The 17288-nt window shown below is 48.9% G+C and overlaps 1 protein-coding gene across 1 annotated transcript in view; it reads right to left on the bottom strand.

The window, feature by feature from the left end:
- LOC119445315 (DIS3-like exonuclease 2) overlaps window positions 1-17288 on the bottom strand; it is a 129470-nt gene that overhangs the window by 24434 nt on the left and 87748 nt on the right. Inside the window, 4 exon segments of the mRNA XM_037709629.2 lie at window positions 3-130; window positions 6983-7224; window positions 9498-9674; window positions 14497-14736. Of these exon segments, the coding sequence (XP_037565557.1) occupies window positions 3-130; window positions 6983-7224; window positions 9498-9674; window positions 14497-14736 (787 nt within the window).

Consider the following 17288-nt stretch of genomic DNA (forward strand, 5'->3'; position numbering starts at 1 on the left):
TGCCTCGACCTCTATCAGCTGGGCATCGTCGGGCGGTGGGTGCGAACGCAGGAAGGCCTCCTCGGGAAACGCCTTGTACAGCCGGTGGGCCACGGCCATGTTGGCCAACAGCATGAGCTCCTCAATTAGCCTGCAAGGCAGGTGCAGATATAAGAAAGACAACCTGCCACCTTCACTCCGATCTTCATAGCCAGTGCACTCCTTATAAAAGCAGCAAAAAAAAAAAAAAACGAACACTATTTTAATCCCCCACAGTCATATGTTGTATCACCACGACCACATCCACCGTAAAACAAATTCCTCCAGTTACTCCTGCCTGCACCAGTCCATACCTCGCACTGCTGACCTGAAGCGGCACAAGGCATTGATGACAGATGCAAACACTTCCTAGTTGCACAAGCTCAAATGTTCCCCTTCCCTTTTGGAGAAAAGCATGTGAATGCCTCGAGTGAATTGGGAAAAGCCGAGGTACAGCAGCATGAAAGGAAGAAGCAGCATTCATTCAGTTCTTTAAATAAAAAATGGCTCATAGCAACCGCAGCTTGTATTCTTTTTTGAAACAATATCTATTTCATTTTTATTTTTCTTATCTGTCGTGCTGAGTGGCTGATCCAGGCAATAACAGCAATGCTGCAGCATCCAAGTCAATGAACTCCAGAAAGAATGGAAAATGAAATGGATCGTTACAGAATGCAGCCTTAGCTCCATCACCGTCACTTTTCGAGTCTTATTGCAGTATGTGTGAATACAGTGAACTAATGATAAAACTACTGCGTTTCACTGAATTATCGCATTCACTATAACTAAGCGGGTTCTACTGCACATGTTAGTCCTCAGACCCACCCTTAGACTTTACCAGAATATCCCGAGTAATTAATTGCAAGTAATCTGCAGTATTGCTGAACAGGACAATGTTACCTGGAAACTGTAAGTTGTCAGATATTCCCCACTGCTCGTAAGTGGTGTGTGAATAAAATACTCGAATGTGCTACAAATGTGAAATGAACAGTGGACACTGAAATAAATAAATATCTACAGTTCAGTTTTTTTAATATTTGGTATATTCGGTGAAATACCCGGCCTTGGTCAGTGCCTCGACGCACACAGCCTTTCCACGGTGCACGGTCTCTATCAAAACAGAGATTGTCCAGGTAGACAGGACCAATAAAGCCAATTCCCATGTGCAACGGGGACAGAGGGGAATGGTGAGAAAAGCAGCATGTATGGGAACTGCGAAAGCATGTCTGAATAGTGGGCTCATTAGTCACCAAAAAGTATGCAGATTGTACAGAATATGTATGTGTGTTCCCACATGTTAATTCACACATTCACACACTCAGTTAGGAGCTTTCGTGTACCTGTGAGATTCAGCACACAACCTGTTGTGTGCCTGTTGTGTGCCAGTAACCTGTTGTTACTATAAAAAATAGAATACAAAAACGAAATCGACTAGGAAAGCAAAAAACTTGGCTTTTGCAAGAACTTTGTCAGAGAGCACACATAGGGAATGCATTGCAAAATAAAAGTTAACCGTGAAACTTCTACAGTTAAACCTGCTTATAACGAGCCTCCATATAACGAATTCCTGGATATAACGAAGTTTTTCGAATCCCCGCCGTTACTCCATAGAAGCACATGTATTTGAGACCTCTACGTAACGAAGTGGCAGCGGGAGACCCCCTCGATATAACGAATTTTCCCCTCCGACCACCTAGAGATTTCGCCCCAAATTTTGTAATTCTTGCGCGAGCAGCAACCGGAAGCACCTTCTCCGCCGCGATAAAATGCGAAGCGAGCGCACGTGTGCGAGGCGGCCCTGCATCCCTCGACCCGGCGATCTTGCCGCTGCCGGCGTGACCTTTCCCCCTTCCTTCATTCGAATCTGATCCTGCCGCTTGCTGCAGCTGGCCTAGCCCACCAAGCCGGCACTCTCTCCTTTTCCAGCTGATGTTGCCGACGCGCTGGTACACGCTGTGGCACATCAGACTCAATGAGCGCGTACACGCGCTCTCAAACGCTGGCGGCGTGTGGAAGCGCCGCTGGAGAAGCGAGCGAAGTGACCTTCGTGCTGTTGTCTATCACTTCAACGCAAACTGAGCGCCGAGAACGCACAGCACGCAGAAAGCTACGAGCCGCCGACGCACCTACACTGCTAGTCTCTGCCCCAACGCAGATCGCTTTCAAGATACGGCCTGCGCGACCGCGCGCCGCCCCGCTATCCCTCCCCCCTCGCCGATGCCTCGAGCGCAACGGAAGAAAGCGCGCTTCCTCCCCGCTTTTCTTGCGCGCGCGAGATTTAGACGCGGTCGTCAGCTCCCCTCGCACGTTTTCACTCGCACATACAGCATACGGCGCGCGGCGACTTTAGGGTACGGACGCGCCAGCGGCAAAAACACGCAGCAAAAACGCGCGGCAACGCGTCATGCCGCGCGCGGCAAAAGCGGCAGGAATCGGGTGTCTTGCGGCGTGCCGCGCGAAATGGGTTCTGCGGCAAATGCCGCGTGCCGCGATATGAAGAACCAATCAAGAGCGACGAGGGTGACGTCACGGAGCCATCACAACCAGAACGCCGCCGGTCCGCGCCGGGTTTTCAATCGACGACCGTCGTCTCGCATGAAACAACGAGCGCTCGCGGTGTTGCTCGCCCGTTCGAAGAGCGCGGGAGATCTTATCACGCTGCCGCGTGGCGAGACGCGTGTGCCACGGTAGGATCGCGGCAAGGCGCTGACGCGCGGCAACTTGCCGCTTGCTGCATGATGCGCGTTTTTTTTTTGCCGCTAGCGTGGCCGTACCCTTATATACGGAATATCTATGAGCCAAAACCAATTTTAGGGCCACAACGCGTCATGGACACCATCTTTACATAGCAAATACGGATCTCAAGGGCCATACTTTTGCTGGCGGAATCCGAAAATACGTCATAGTTGTCGCCCCCGGCACTTTGGGAGGCCAATGCCATCGTCAAGCCACCAAGCCAAGCGACATGAAAAGTCAAAATGGCCGCTCGGGCTGACGCGAGGTGGCAGTTCGCAACGTATGATGCGGGAACGGTCCCACAGTTGCGACACAACAGCGGGGTTACCAATGCATTCAGTTCTAAGGGAGCTGTGTCGGGACCGGTCGAAAACGACGTAACAGCCGCGAAAACGCAGCCCCCGGGAACGTAACAGCGAGGTTCTACTGTAACACTATACGACGCTACGACGCCATCGTGACGCTCACTCTTCGTTTCCGATGCCTCGCGCTTGTGCGAAACGACACGCCTCCACGCACCGGTATCTGGTGTGACATTCCGAGGATGAGTGCTTCGACGAAAACGGAAAACGGGTGCGCGTTACAATTGAGGGCGCATTAGAATCGAGTAAATACGGTAAATGTTTATTTTTTCGAATTTTTGTGCCGAACCTGCATATAACGAAATCCTCTTTATAACGAAGTTTTTTGGGAATTTGTCAATTTCGTTATTTCCAGGTTTAACTGTATTAGCCTACTTTGGCAAGCATTGATCGAGGCTTAGAACCACATTGCAAACAGCACAAAGTGTGCTCCATGCATCGATCATCGACAGCGGCACTGCCATGGAGCAGTATTCTGTTGATTGCTTTCGGAGATATGATCACTTTTATGAGATTTCGTGTCACTCGCCACTGGATGCAGAGCAACGGCGTTACTCTAGTGCACGTTGTTGCCTGTAGACGCTGACACATCTGGTACCGAGTGTGAAAGTGATCGTATCTCGTATCCCCGAAAGCAATCGCATGTTATTGTGACCCCTTTGTGCAAATTTACGTCCGGCGACACCGAATCCGCATACGATGCCTATTGAGTGGTACCAAAACTAAGCGGATTCTACGGAGCCCTCCACTACGGCGTGCCTCATAATCAGAACTGGTTTTGGCACGTAAAACCCCAGAAAGAAGAAAGAAGAAGTACTGCACATGTTAGTCCTCAGACCCACCCTTAGACTTTACCAGAATGTCCCGAGTAATTGCAAGTAATCTGCAGTATTGCTGAACAGGACAATGTTACCTGGAAACTGCAAGTTGTCAGACATTGCCCACTGGTCATAAGTGGTGAATATGCGTCTCTTGCTTCCTTGCAGCAAGAGACGCATGTTCCTGGATGGTTGCTCAATCACGGCAGGATGCGTGGCTGCCATTTCGAGCGCCATAAACATGGCCATGTTGGTGAGATGCAGATTTTTGTTTTTGCCCTGTTTCGCAGATTATGCACTGTGCTAGGTATGCAGAAACTATTGTGACATGTCATGTGGCCAATGCGTGTGGCTGTTCTGTTTGAAACGGTCGATCAACAAGATGGCGTCCATGACCTTTTCCTGGCACACAAGATCACTTCAGGCGCTTGGGTCGTTTCTGTAAAAAAGAATGACGGTATCTATGCAAGCGTAATGTAGTGGTATTTTATGCAATTTAAGTGCGGAGCAATATTTGAGCACGTTTTGGAGTCTGCTATCCTTGGGCGAGTAGGTGATATGCTGGGTACCGTTCCGGCTAATTTCGTTGATGCAGGATTGCACTTCAGCGACATTTCTTTGTTGAGAGATACGAAATGCATTGAATCCTATGGTCATTTGCCGGGGGATACGAAAATATTGTGTTGTCGGGCGAATTTTGTTATCGCGGTTTTCGCCTGTATGGGTAAATGTGGAATATAGGTTGACTCCTTGCTTTGAGGTGAACAAAATAAAAAATAAAATTATTTAACACAGTTAACTGCAGAACATACTTTATTTTATCAATATTGTTGTGAGAGACATAACGCACATGAGCTGCCAGAGTTCTCATTAAGGGATGGCTGCTAGTCACTTGCGACATAATCGGTGATGTCCAAGGCATCTGTTATGCAGGACTCGCTATGTGTGCCTAAGGTGCACCACTCACTGGGCACTCGAGGTGCACACTGGCAATCACTGCAGCTGACTGTAAGCATCGTCATGTGAATGCATCATTCGTTTCAATGGTCTAGCTTCCATCGATTGCAGCTACATAAGACAACGGGGCACTTTTCCATAAAATTTCTTGGAAAAAACTCAACCAATGTTTTGTTTTTTTGATATGTGTGCCTGCAGTAAGTGCTGGCTGGGTGTTTGTAGACTCAAACGTCCCTTCAAGCCTTCAACGGCCATCGGACTAACCCGTGCGCGTGATCTCTCGACAGATCACTATACATATCACCAGCAGCAAGATATATCAGTATATAACCACTTATACCACTTATAACATAACTGTAACGTATGAGACACGCGGAACCATATCCGAAGTCTTCGTGACAAAGTGCACTTCATCAAAGTGCTTGCCAGGCACTCCCATTGAATGATCGTTCGTTGACTGACTGGTGCTTGTGCACTGCGCTTTGTCAACAGTGCACGTAGCGAACCGAGCTCCAACAGCACTTTCGCCTTGCACCTCGCTAGTGTGCTTCGCGGGACTTCGGCAAAATGGAAATTTGAACGTGGCAAATGCGACCGGCAGTCGTAGGCAGTGCTTTGCTCCGAGTTACATCACGCGAAGCACAGGGAATGGCATACAAACAGTCTGTGTCACTGGGGCGCTTGGGGACGTCAGCAGAACGGAACTTGTTGGCACGTCACAAATGCTGTCGGCACTCATAGGCAGTACTTTGTCTGGAGTTCCGTCACGCGGAGCACAGGGCACAGGATTCGGACCGTCCATTTCAAGGGGGTCACGCACAACAATGTCACTGTCATAAGTGGCTGTAGATAGCTTTTTTTTTTTTTTACTTATTCGAGGGTTTGGACACTTCCGTTTTTGGCTGGGGAAACGAACTGTCGTATACTTTTGTTTGAACGATTGTCGTTGATTCATGATCATGTTAGAACAACCAAAACCATGTAACGAGAAAAGCAACACGCCGCACCGAGACATTGATAGACAATACGGTGCTCGCACGTGGAATCATACAACAAAGGAATGGGGGTTGCTAAGGTGACCGTGCCCTCGACCAGTGGCGACGTGCGCTAGGCGCGGCAAGACAAGGGCGTCAGCTCGGAGGCCGCCACAATAGAAGGGGGGTCCTCAACTGTTTCCTTTGTTCTGTGTTTGTTTAAGGGTGGAGCTAGCGTGAGACAAAAAAGAAAGATGCAGATTTTGAATGATACCAAGATGGTGGCACTAAATAGCGGGAAAGATGGCTCCGTGAACTTTGGCGTTACTGCGCAATTTTGAGCTCTCTTGCTGTCTGCACTGACAAAATGACTTTTTTGGGGTACTTATAGTGCGTTTTTAGCCATATTGTTCTGATACAGTGTTGATTAGGCATTAAAGATGCCAAAACACGTGGTTTCCAAAAATCTATTTGCTTTGCAATTTTCGGGATCTGATCCCCTCGTCCCTCCTTAATAGCGCTGGAGAGACTGTCCCTTCTTGCCTGACAGCCTTGTTCACCAGTGTTTACCACTATTTTTTTTTATTTTCTTGCGAGGAATTACAATGCCTGTGGAATCCCTTTAATCTGCTTCCTTCATGCCTTGACTGAGCTAGTGCCTCCACAAATGCTGGTGTATCTTTAAAATCAGCCTTGGCGAAACAACACGTGGTTAAATACCCAGTGCACATATTCAAGGCCATTCTACACAACTTTCTGTATGGCCCATCTGTAATGAATGCTCAAACTCTCCTTTCATTGCTTAGAAACTGCCGATACTACCGTCTTTGTGCGTCAGCCTGTCACGTGTTCAGTCCTGGCTGCTGATGTGCAAGGCTTCTGTGGTGAATGCCTTGCAGTGCAACCACAAGTTACCTTATCATACGTGCTCAAAACTTCTCACACGAAACACACGACAGACAGTAAACACTGTAAAGCAGTTACAATCCATAGAACCAAGGAGCAGAATTCTAATGCGAACTACGCTATGCTCACTCTGAACTGTAATGACTACACAGTGTGAATAATTCAATAAATTGCTGCCCACAGCTGGTCCCCCCCCTCTCGATCGACTCACCGGTGGCTCTCAGTGTGCTCGTAGACAGAGAAGCCGTAGGGCTGGAAGTTTTCGCCAAGCGAGAAGACCACCTTGACTTGGTCTAGCCGCAGGGCTCCCCCACTGAAGCGACGCTTGCGCATGGATTCCGTCATGCCACGCAGAACTCGCAGGCACTCGGCCATCTCTGCGATTGTGTGCTTGCCGAACACATCTGGCAGCTCGCCTGGGGCCCGTTCCCGGTCAGGGTCGTCCAGTAGGTCCTGAAAGAGGAAGTTGGCATCCATTCGTTTAATTTAATTTCATTACTTTCAAACCAAAGGCATTACAGAAAGGAGCCGGTTTTAACAAAATATATACATGAGTTGACATCGCTACAAAATAAATTATGCAATGCTGCCTCAAAGTATGCGTTATCCTGGATGGTAGCGACCGAAGCAGGAAGGCAGACTTGTTCTCAGAATAAAGTAGTCATGAAATACAGTAGACTTCCGTTAATTCAGCTCTGGTTAATTTGATTCCGACCAAAGTACCTGGCCAGCGGCCATACATTTCTATGGGACCATACCTACGTTATTTCAATCTCAAGATTGACTGGTAAGCTTCGCTGCAATACAGCCATGTTATTTTGCGAAGCATACGCAAATTATTGCAGTAAAGCATACCAAGAATGGAAAGGGGCCACTGTCTAAGGACAAAATACGCGTTTCTTGATTATACAAGCACGCACGCAAGCAAACTACAAACTTGATCGTGTATTCCTTGTCCACCGCTAGTTGGTAGCATAATATTGGGGCTGTCACTTTGTATTGTCTGCTATTCCTTTTATGAATTTCCCTTATTGTATTTTGCAGAAAACACCGGTGTTATACTACATAATCTGTGCAGTTCTGGGTGCTTTGCAAAGGGAGATTTTAGGCATCTTGTAACAATGGCTAAAAGACTTGCTGCAAGAATTTTGGCTGTTTACCATCCCCAAAAATGAGGTCAGTCAATGCAGCATGCTATTCTGTTGATGAAATGTCTTTGATTCAAGTTACAGATCACGTTTTAAGTATTCTAACTTCATCTACAGTACAATAAAACATTTTTCCAAGTACAGTAAAAGCTTGTTAATTCGAAGTTCACAGGGACGCTTAACGAGTTCGAATTAAACCGAATTCGAACTAGCGAAAGTCATTTAAAAACAGTGTGATGGCCGCCCCTGTGTATGTGCCGACTGAAGAGGAAAATGAAGTATCATGCCGTGATCGCGAGTGAGCCCCGTGCTACGAAAAGCCCTTGCAGTGCCTACCTTTACGTAACGTTCCTGCAACGTTATTGACGACAATAAACCTCATCGCATTTGGTGGAGGTTGCCGAGATCCTTCACCTCGGGTTGCTAGAAAGCACGTTATTTACTGACAAAACTAATCTGTGATCATTTTCTGCTTTTTTTTTTTGTTGAAAGCGATGGCCATCAGTTTGTCTTCGAAAGCGCGAATGTGACACATAGCTTCATCTTCACCCTCCTTGAAGTTGAAAAATAGGCGCCCAACACCAAGCGCCTCCATTGCAGTTGCCAACGAATTTTTCGGACTTGATGGATATTTGGGACTTCATATATGCACCGTCAGGGTTCCCATAGACCTAATGCAATTTCGCGACCGATTTTTTGGACAAATTTAGGCCCCGAAGTTCATTACTCCGGAATAAATCACTCATTCCGAGCCCCGGTACCCCATTGTGGAGGCTGCCATGTTGGATTTTCCGCTGGCTTGGCTTCCAGTGGCCCGCTCTATGGCCTCCAACATTGGGAATGAACACGATATCCTCTAGTCTCGGAGGCCATGCCTGCTCTTCCTTGGCTGACAAAACTCTCTAGGGGACGGCACTTTTTCTGTTTTATATTTTCGGTCAGCACTATCGTCATAACCACTTATTGCAGGTTCTTTTTTTTTTTTCACTGCGTGGGGTGATTAACTAGCTTTTACTGTAAATGCCACGTGTTCCATGATGACAACATGGCTGTACATTATGGAGAAATGTTTACACTTAAACTTGTGGATAAGGATGCCACAGTGACATAGCTACTTACGAGGAAGTGCATCAGGAGGTGCCCAGTTTCATAAGCATAAACAGTCGAACACAAGCAATTAACATATCTACAGTGCCTCGCTCTATTGCACATGGGAATGATCTTCTGCAGCACATGGCATTTACATAGAACAGTAAGACATTTCACAGTAACTTGCATGCGCTGCACTTCCAATATTGCCTAATGACATTTCGCAGTGTTTATCTTTGCTTTTAACCTTTGTATAAACATTCGCTATCACTTTATTTTGTGTTGAACTTCTTGCCCCGTATAAAATGTTATCCCCCTTACTCAATGCCCTTCAATGGGCCTGTAAGGAATTGTAAACAAACAAACAAACAAACAAACAAACAAACAAACAAACAAATAAATAAATAAATAAATAAATAAAATAAATAAATAAATGCAGCACAGAAAAAGTGCAGAGCTTCATCCCTTCAGTTACATCTAAGGCTTCACCTGTGCGTGCTCGTAGCTCAGCTTGCAGCACGACCGGATGATGGAGCGGCCAAACCACTCGCTCAGCACCCGACCGTCGGACGTCAGGGTCCACACCACGGACACAGTCAGCTTGTCCTCGCCGGGGTGCAGGCTGCACAGGTTGTCACACAGCAGTCGGGGCAGCATCGGAATCACCTGAGAAAACACGCACGCACAAAAAGGAGTTGAATAGTGAAGTATGGGAACTATGGCATTCATGGACAGCAGTGTAGTGCTATTCGTTAAAGTACATCGTTACAAAGAGAACAGGGGTCATATTTACGAGCCACGTCGAACGGCACAATGCTACAGCAAGGATAAGATCAGGGCACTGCACAGCCCAAACGGTCATGTTGTCATAGTCCAAGCGATGACCATCACTTAGTGCATTGCGAACCACAACACCCCATAAAATTACGCTGAACGTTTCCCATAAGTTGTTCTTAAAAAAAAAAGTACTACAGTTAAACCTCGATATAAGAATATCCTCAATTCAACAAAATACTATAACTTCTTAGCACATCATGAATCTTAACCTCAGTCAAACCCATTTATAATGATCCCAGATATAATGAAACCACATTGTTGCGCATTTACAATTTTCCTACCCTGCCTATTGAAACTGCTTCCAAGTATAATGAATGTATTTTAGAGCACCATACTGTTACAACAAACGGCTCGAACTCAATCACGATAAAGAGAGGGCACATGTGAAGTACCAAAGCATGGAAGTGCACGTCCTACTTAGGTCCAAATGCAATTGTCATACGGCTTTCACTATGAATGAGCGACTGCTGCGCGCGAATTTCGGAAGCCATGAAGGTTGTGTGCTTTCAAGGCATGCCTCCAGGGAGGATGTACACAGCATGAACAGAATGGCACGGCGCGTGCACTGTCGCGTGCGCCGGTGCGATATCGGATGCCATGACGGTGGCGACTGTCGTTTACGTGCAACTGTCCATGCGGCCCCACGTCCATTGCTCCTACTTCAAGGATTTCGAACGACCATCTATGTCCTTCCACCATGGGAACAATGGCCGCTCGAGCGTTCCTGTCGATGCGGCCAGAGTTGGCAAGCACGCTGCACCATGCGCTGCCGCCACGCAGTGTTGCAAAGGATTGGGGGTTACTATGCCTTTATCAGGAGATCACGGCACTTCGTTTATGCATTGCCGATTGCTGATAATGGTTCGCGGTGACGCTTTACCTTTCAAATATCGAATTTTTTTCGCCCGAAGTGACATAGATAGCGTACAGCATAGATAACGTACAATAATATTACAGCTCTTGTGTGGCTGATGTGAAGTCGTAATGACGAGACCATGATGTCTGAAACTTTCGCAGAATGGTGGCATGCCGCAGTCAAGTTTACACTTACGGCCAACTAGAACGCTTTCCTCTCTTTTGCACAATACAGCCATGTCCCGCAGGTAGTAAAATATATCACAAGCTCTCAAATAACTGTGCTGCAGTTTCAGAATGACAGGCGATTGGAACCGAGTGTCATTTTAAAAGAGCTATACAATGCCGCATTATGTTCTTTAGATTGACCGGAACAAAGATGACACTGAAAATCTGGTTTTCGGGCCAAAGTGCTGCGGAATTGTAGCTGCTGACGCCAGCTTCAGAGTGGTTAACTTTTGAGCGTATTTTAGGGCGAGTCCATATATAATGAAGTACTGATATAACGATCACTTTTTGTGGAACTTGTGGGGATTGAGGGTTGCGCCGGCATGATCGCGCGCGCTTCGCCTGCTCTGCCATCCCTCGCCATCGTTCCCCGCTGGCCTCCTTCTCCGCCCGCGCCGCCTAACCGGTTCCCGCGGTGGCGCTGCGCACGCGGCGGTTGGCGGTGGGGGCGGAGCGCTGACGTCACTACGCGGCAGGTGGTCGGCCGCTAGCGGGGAAGCGTGGACTTCTCTCCGGGACCAGCGCACGGTACGTTCATGCTTTCCTCTCGTCCGCCGACCCTTTGTGACTAGGACTGAGCTCGCGCACGGTGCCTTTGCCCGTGCGGGGAGCGCGTACTTTGTGCTGATCCTTTCCCGACGCTAAGCCGACGAGCGGTGCCATTAGTGCTCGCGCGAGGTCGTACCTCGCCGAGCCGCACTTGCCGAAAGCCTAAGCCGAAGGATATTGCCCGTGCTCTCGCGAGTTGACCCATTGGTTATCATAAGCCAGAGCAAGTAGCATAGCCGCCGGGACTTTTCCTAGCGGCGTGTCCCAGCTTGAGCCTGTGCTGTCGCCGCCGCCGTGCGAACGCCTTGCAGCCACGGTTGTGGCTGCCCCTTTCATCTTGGCTCCGGCGGCGTGGCCAGCTGACCCAGCAGTGTCCTGCCCCATCCGGCTGGAGTTCGGGACCGCCACCACCACGAAAGCAACAACTCCGATCTACCAACGGTGAGCCCGTTCCTGCAATCGAGACTGCCCTCGAGACTCCTACGTCTTCGGCCACCGCCCCTAGCCACAGAACTTTACGCGCCGCTTCCCCTTCGCACCTTGGACACTGTCCCGCGCCAGCGGCCGACTATTTTGTTAATATTTCTCCCCCCCTCTCGCGGCAATTTTTTTTTGTATTATAGAGCGTAGCAGTTTAATTTTTTATTTTCCCACGATCCTTGTATATAATTATTATTTTTATAGTGCATGAAAGCGTTTTGTTTTATATGTCGGAACGCAGTGTTTTAAGAGTACTTGCTGGGCTGAGGTTAGCATTTAGCTTGTGCATAAAAGACTCAATTGTCTTTGATGCATAAGCCCCTACTAGCTGTTTCGCCAGGCTGGTAGGGGGGCATTTAAGGAGAGGAGGATGTGGGGATTGAGGGTTGCGCCGGCATGATCGCGCGCGCTTCGCCTGCTCTGCCATCCCTCGCCATCGTTCCCCGCTGGCCTCCTTCTCCGCCCGCGCCGCCTAACCGGTTCCCGCGGTGGCGCTGCGCACGCGGCGGTTGGCGGTGGGGGCGGAGCGCTGACGTCACTACGCGGCCGGTGGTCGGCCGCTAGCGGGGAAGCGTGGACTTCTCTCCGGGACCAGCGCACGGTACGTTCATGCTTTCCTCTCGTCCGCCGACCCTTTGTGACTAGGACTGAGCTCGCGCACGGTGTCTTTGCCCGTGCGGGGAGCGCGTACTTTGTGCTGATCCTTTCCCGACGCTAAGCCGACGAGCGGTGCCATTAGTGCTCGCGCGAGGTCGTACCTCGCCGAGCCGCACTTGCCGAAAGCCTAAGCCGAAGGATATTGCCCGTGCTCTCGCGAGTTGACCCATTGGTTATCGCCAGAGCAAGTAGCATAGCCGCCGGGACTTTTCCTAGCGGCGTGTCCCAGCTTGAGCCTGTGCTCTCGCCGCGACGTGCTATAGGCGCCTGTTATTGTATTTTCGCCCTGGTGCGGGACGGGACCCCTTTGGCTCCCCTCCGTGCGGGCGTTTGTGTAGTGCTGGTGTCGACGGTTTCAGTAAACGGTTTCCGTCAACTCAGGGCTTTACTGTGTTTTTGCGTGCGTCGCTCGGTAGCCCCTTGCGGCCTCTGAGCTCGCGCGCGAGCGGTGCTGGAGGCGACGGCTGACGCGGCCCTGTGGCTCGCTAAGCTCGAACCCGCGGTGGTTGGTCTCCTGTGAGACACCAAGAACCCACAAACTATCGAGTTTGTTATAAACGGGTTCGACTGTATGCCAAAGCGTGTTTATCCCCGATTTCAATAGAGTGTCGATCACTTATAACGTAGCTGCTTATAGTGCAGGACCGGATGTAATACGGTCTTTTTAGAGTTCCGTTAATTTTCCCATAGCACTCTATGTATACGTGTGCGCTCCACCGGGCTTCCCTCGCCTCAGATCAGTTTCGGCAACCGGATGGGAAGGCCGTGAGCAGTGCGTTTCGCCGAGGAGCAGGCTGCGTTTGAGCAACGGCGCTACGAACGCACTCGGGAAAGGGCTCATCGTCGATGTGCCGATTCTAGCGCGAGGGCTTCTGAAGACCAGGCGTAACATCAGTGAAGAGCCGTCGAAGCCGAGTTACGGATGCACGATGTTGAAGCCAAACGCCAGCGTCGTCTTGCCCTCCAGGAACCCGACAACGGCGGTGCACGCCTTGGCAACGCTAGCACCGACTTATCTGGGGCGACAGTGATTATTCGGGGCAACAATGATTTGCGCATGTGCATTTATTAGCGAGTTTGGTTAACTTTAACACGTTGAAACATCGCAATTTGCATTGTCCATGGTAAAAAAATTTGCCTAGTAAGCTGTTACAGTAAAATATTGGGCATTTGGCTCATGTTAACTTGAAAAATTAAGTAATTCCCACAAGCTGTCTGTTTCTCCCCAACCTGTGCCTTATTATACAACGTCAAAGGCCCATAAACTCGGGGGCATTTGAGCCTGTGCCAGCCGCCATCACTCACTGCATTTTCTGTCAAGCAATGAGCTCGGATTGGGGATGGAGCTGCAAAAGAGTGCACCCTTGCCGTCTGCAAGCCCGTGCACCCTGCTACTGAAAGGATGGCTTTCCCGCAAAGCTTAGGCATTCAGTGGTAAGGCATGCTTTACAGGCTAAATTTTGCAAGCAGCCCATAATTTCACAAAACTCAGCACGAAATTAGATACACCGTTCTCAGATTAGATAAACCAAACCGCTGAGCCAGCAAAATATTCAATTTGTTTCGAATATTCATATCTAACCAAATATTCAAAAATTTTCGAATACCTATTTATTGAATCGAATAGAAATATTAAAAATTTTAACATTCGAAATGTTTGACATTTGCAAACCTCTAGTAATAGCCCAACCTGAGGCTGCTGTGGCATGCAAGCCAATAATGATGTGAGCGAAAAGAATACGAAAAGAATTGTTACTGGACATGGCTACTGATTTCATTCTTGCCCCTTCCACTAGCTCAACCACACTGGCATAAGGAAATGACTTGTGTAAACGGATCCAAGCAGAGACGGGGGCAATGCCACTGCAAGGGCCCCACTCACCTGCTCCACGAGGTAGACGCTGGTCGCCCGCTTCTGAGCCACCTGGTCAAGCTTCGTTCCGGGCCGCACGAAGCGCGACACGTCAGCTATGTGCACGCCCACCTCCCAGAGCTCCTGTTGATCTCCTTCGGGTACAACCAGCCGGCGACACGAAATTGCATCGTCCAGATCCCGCGCAGTCTTGGGGTCCACGGTGAACACCAGCTCGTCTCGAAAGTCTCGTCGTCCCGACAGCTCTTCCTAAAAAACCATGACAAACGACGGGCCACTTCACGATGGGTTACAATTTTACAATACAAGCACTGTAGCAGTCTGTACTAGGCACACTCGGCTCCAAATAACGTCAAGAATGGCGCAGGTTTGAGCCATCTGGTAAACCCAGATTTAGAACCATATAGCACAACGACGAGACTTGTGCAGACAGACAGAAAAAGTAGTGCACCCATCTTCCCCTTTAACCCCATGCCAGTCTTCTCTTCATGCTGTAGGCTATACCTATTCAAGATGTTTGTTTACAATCAAACCACAGGGCAATGAAGCATTTCTTACTCCCCATTTGCAAAACTTATACAATTACGTACATACCTCACTGCCGCTGTATACAGCCGACTTCCGTTAAAGGGGCCCTGAAGCACATTTCTTTGAAGCCTCAAAAACACCTCGGAGCAAGTATGGTACCGGCACCTCCGAGGAGTATACAGTAGAACCCTGCTGTTACGTTCCCGGGTGGCGCGTTTCCCGGCTGTTACGTCGTTTTCGGCAGGTCCTGGTACATCTCCCATAGAACCCAATGCATTGGTAACCCCGCTGTTACATCATTACAGGGGAGCGTTTCTGCATCATACATTGTGAACTGCCACCCCGCGCTGGCCCGAGCGACCATTTTGACTTTTTCTGTTGCTTGGCTTGGTTGTTTGACGATGGCATTGGCCGCCCAAAGTGCCGGGGCCGACACTTATGACGTATTTTCAGTTTCCGCCAGCAAAAGTATTGCCCTTGAGATCCGTATTTGCTATCTAAAGATAGTGTCTATGACGAGTTGCGGCCCTAAAATTGATATTGGCTCATAGATGTTCTGTATAAAGTCCAAGGGCGATAACGCCGTCACCGCGCGCCGCATGCTATATGTGCGAGTGAAAGCGTGTGAGGGGAGCTGACGGCTGCGTCTAAATATTGCGCGCGAACGAAAGAAAAGCAAGGAGGAAGCGTGCCTTCTTCCGTTGTGCTCTAGGCACTGGTGAGGGAGTGAGGGGGAAGGGATAGCAGGCAGCGTTGTGCTCTGGCATTAACTGCGTACTGCGCGGCGGTGCGCGGTCGCGCGGGCCGTATCTTGAAAGCGATCTACGTTGGGGGCAGAGTCTACGCAGTGTAGGTGCATTGGCGGCTCGTAGCTTTGTGCGTGCTGTGTGTTGTCGGCGCTCAGTTTGCGTTGAAGCGATAGACAACAGCACGAAGGTCACTTCGCCCACTTCTGCAGCGGCGCTTTAATTCCGCAGCGGCGTTTGACAGCGCGTGTCCGCGCTCATCGAGTGTGATGTGTTCATGTTTGCCTCTGGGCACTGACACCATGCTTGTTAATATAGTTAATAAGCGAATGTTTACAAGTTCATATGGACGATAAAACTACCATTCTTACTTTGTGTAGCTGTCTACTAATTTGCTATCGCAATCGATACTTTTGGCTGTCGGGTGAAACGACTTTTTTTCACACTTAAGAATTAAAATAATATTGTGTGCAGATCAACACTACTCCTATTTTACAATTTTTCCTGTTTCCCGGCTCTTCCGGTTTTTCTTTACGGTCCCGTGAAAAACGTATCAGCGGGGTCCTACTGTACTACCGAAAATTTTTTCAAGAAGACTTAGTGCAGTAGACTTCTGTGAATTGGACACAGTTTAACTAGATTTTTTCGGTTAATTCAATCCCAGCCAAAGGTCCAGGCTAGTGCCCAGGCTAGTGCCCAGGCATTTTTATGGGCCCAGACTTTCGTTATTTCGTTTCTAAAATTGGCCTTGACCAACTTGACCAATCAGCATGCACGCACTTGACCCATAACACGGTGACCCTGACACTGACCCCTTTAGTGGCAGCATCTGTCTCAGAGGAGCTTAGGGGTCAGTGCTAACAACGCTGCATTGTGCACATTTCAACTCTCGTCAGAAACACCTATTTGCACCCTGCACTAGGAAGACTTTCAATCAATAACCGTAGCTCACAATGTCTTGTTTACCCAATTCTAATGCCCACCTATTAAAAAAAAAATAAAGAACATCGGGCCAAAAAGTGCTTTCACGATGCAGTCGGACACGAAAACCAGAACCACCTTTGCAATGTTTGCATGCTTCGCTGCATAACATGCATGTATGCGGCGAAGCTGACTTTAAAACCCGTGTGGCGAAACTAATCCGCCTTTTTCATTTTCTTGTGCTGCCCTCTGCCGCGCGCCGCTGGAAACGTTTTGGTAGGGTGCTGGGGCTTTCGCCGGTTGATTTGTAAACCTGCGCCCGTGTTAAGTGCACATCGGTTGTGCGTTTCGTGGATCGGGAATATTTATTACTGGCTTATGGGGGCAGAATGTCGTTCCTGGAAGCCATGTAGCACTCACCAACTATATACATGTAGGGTGAGCAGGCCTGAGTGTGCTGTTTTGTTTACAGTGCGGCCGATAAAGGCACGCTGAGTTCCCTTTGCCGTAGCGGCTGCTTTGGAGTTTGTTGGTGCTAACTCCTGCACTTGCACCTCGCTTTTTTTGTAATTCTTTTTACACATTCTTTAGACATTTCGCATAAAT

This window comes from Dermacentor silvarum, chromosome 3 (assembly GCF_013339745.2).
Source record: "Dermacentor silvarum isolate Dsil-2018 chromosome 3, BIME_Dsil_1.4, whole genome shotgun sequence".
Lineage (NCBI taxonomy): Eukaryota > Metazoa > Arthropoda > Arachnida > Ixodida > Ixodidae > Dermacentor > Dermacentor silvarum.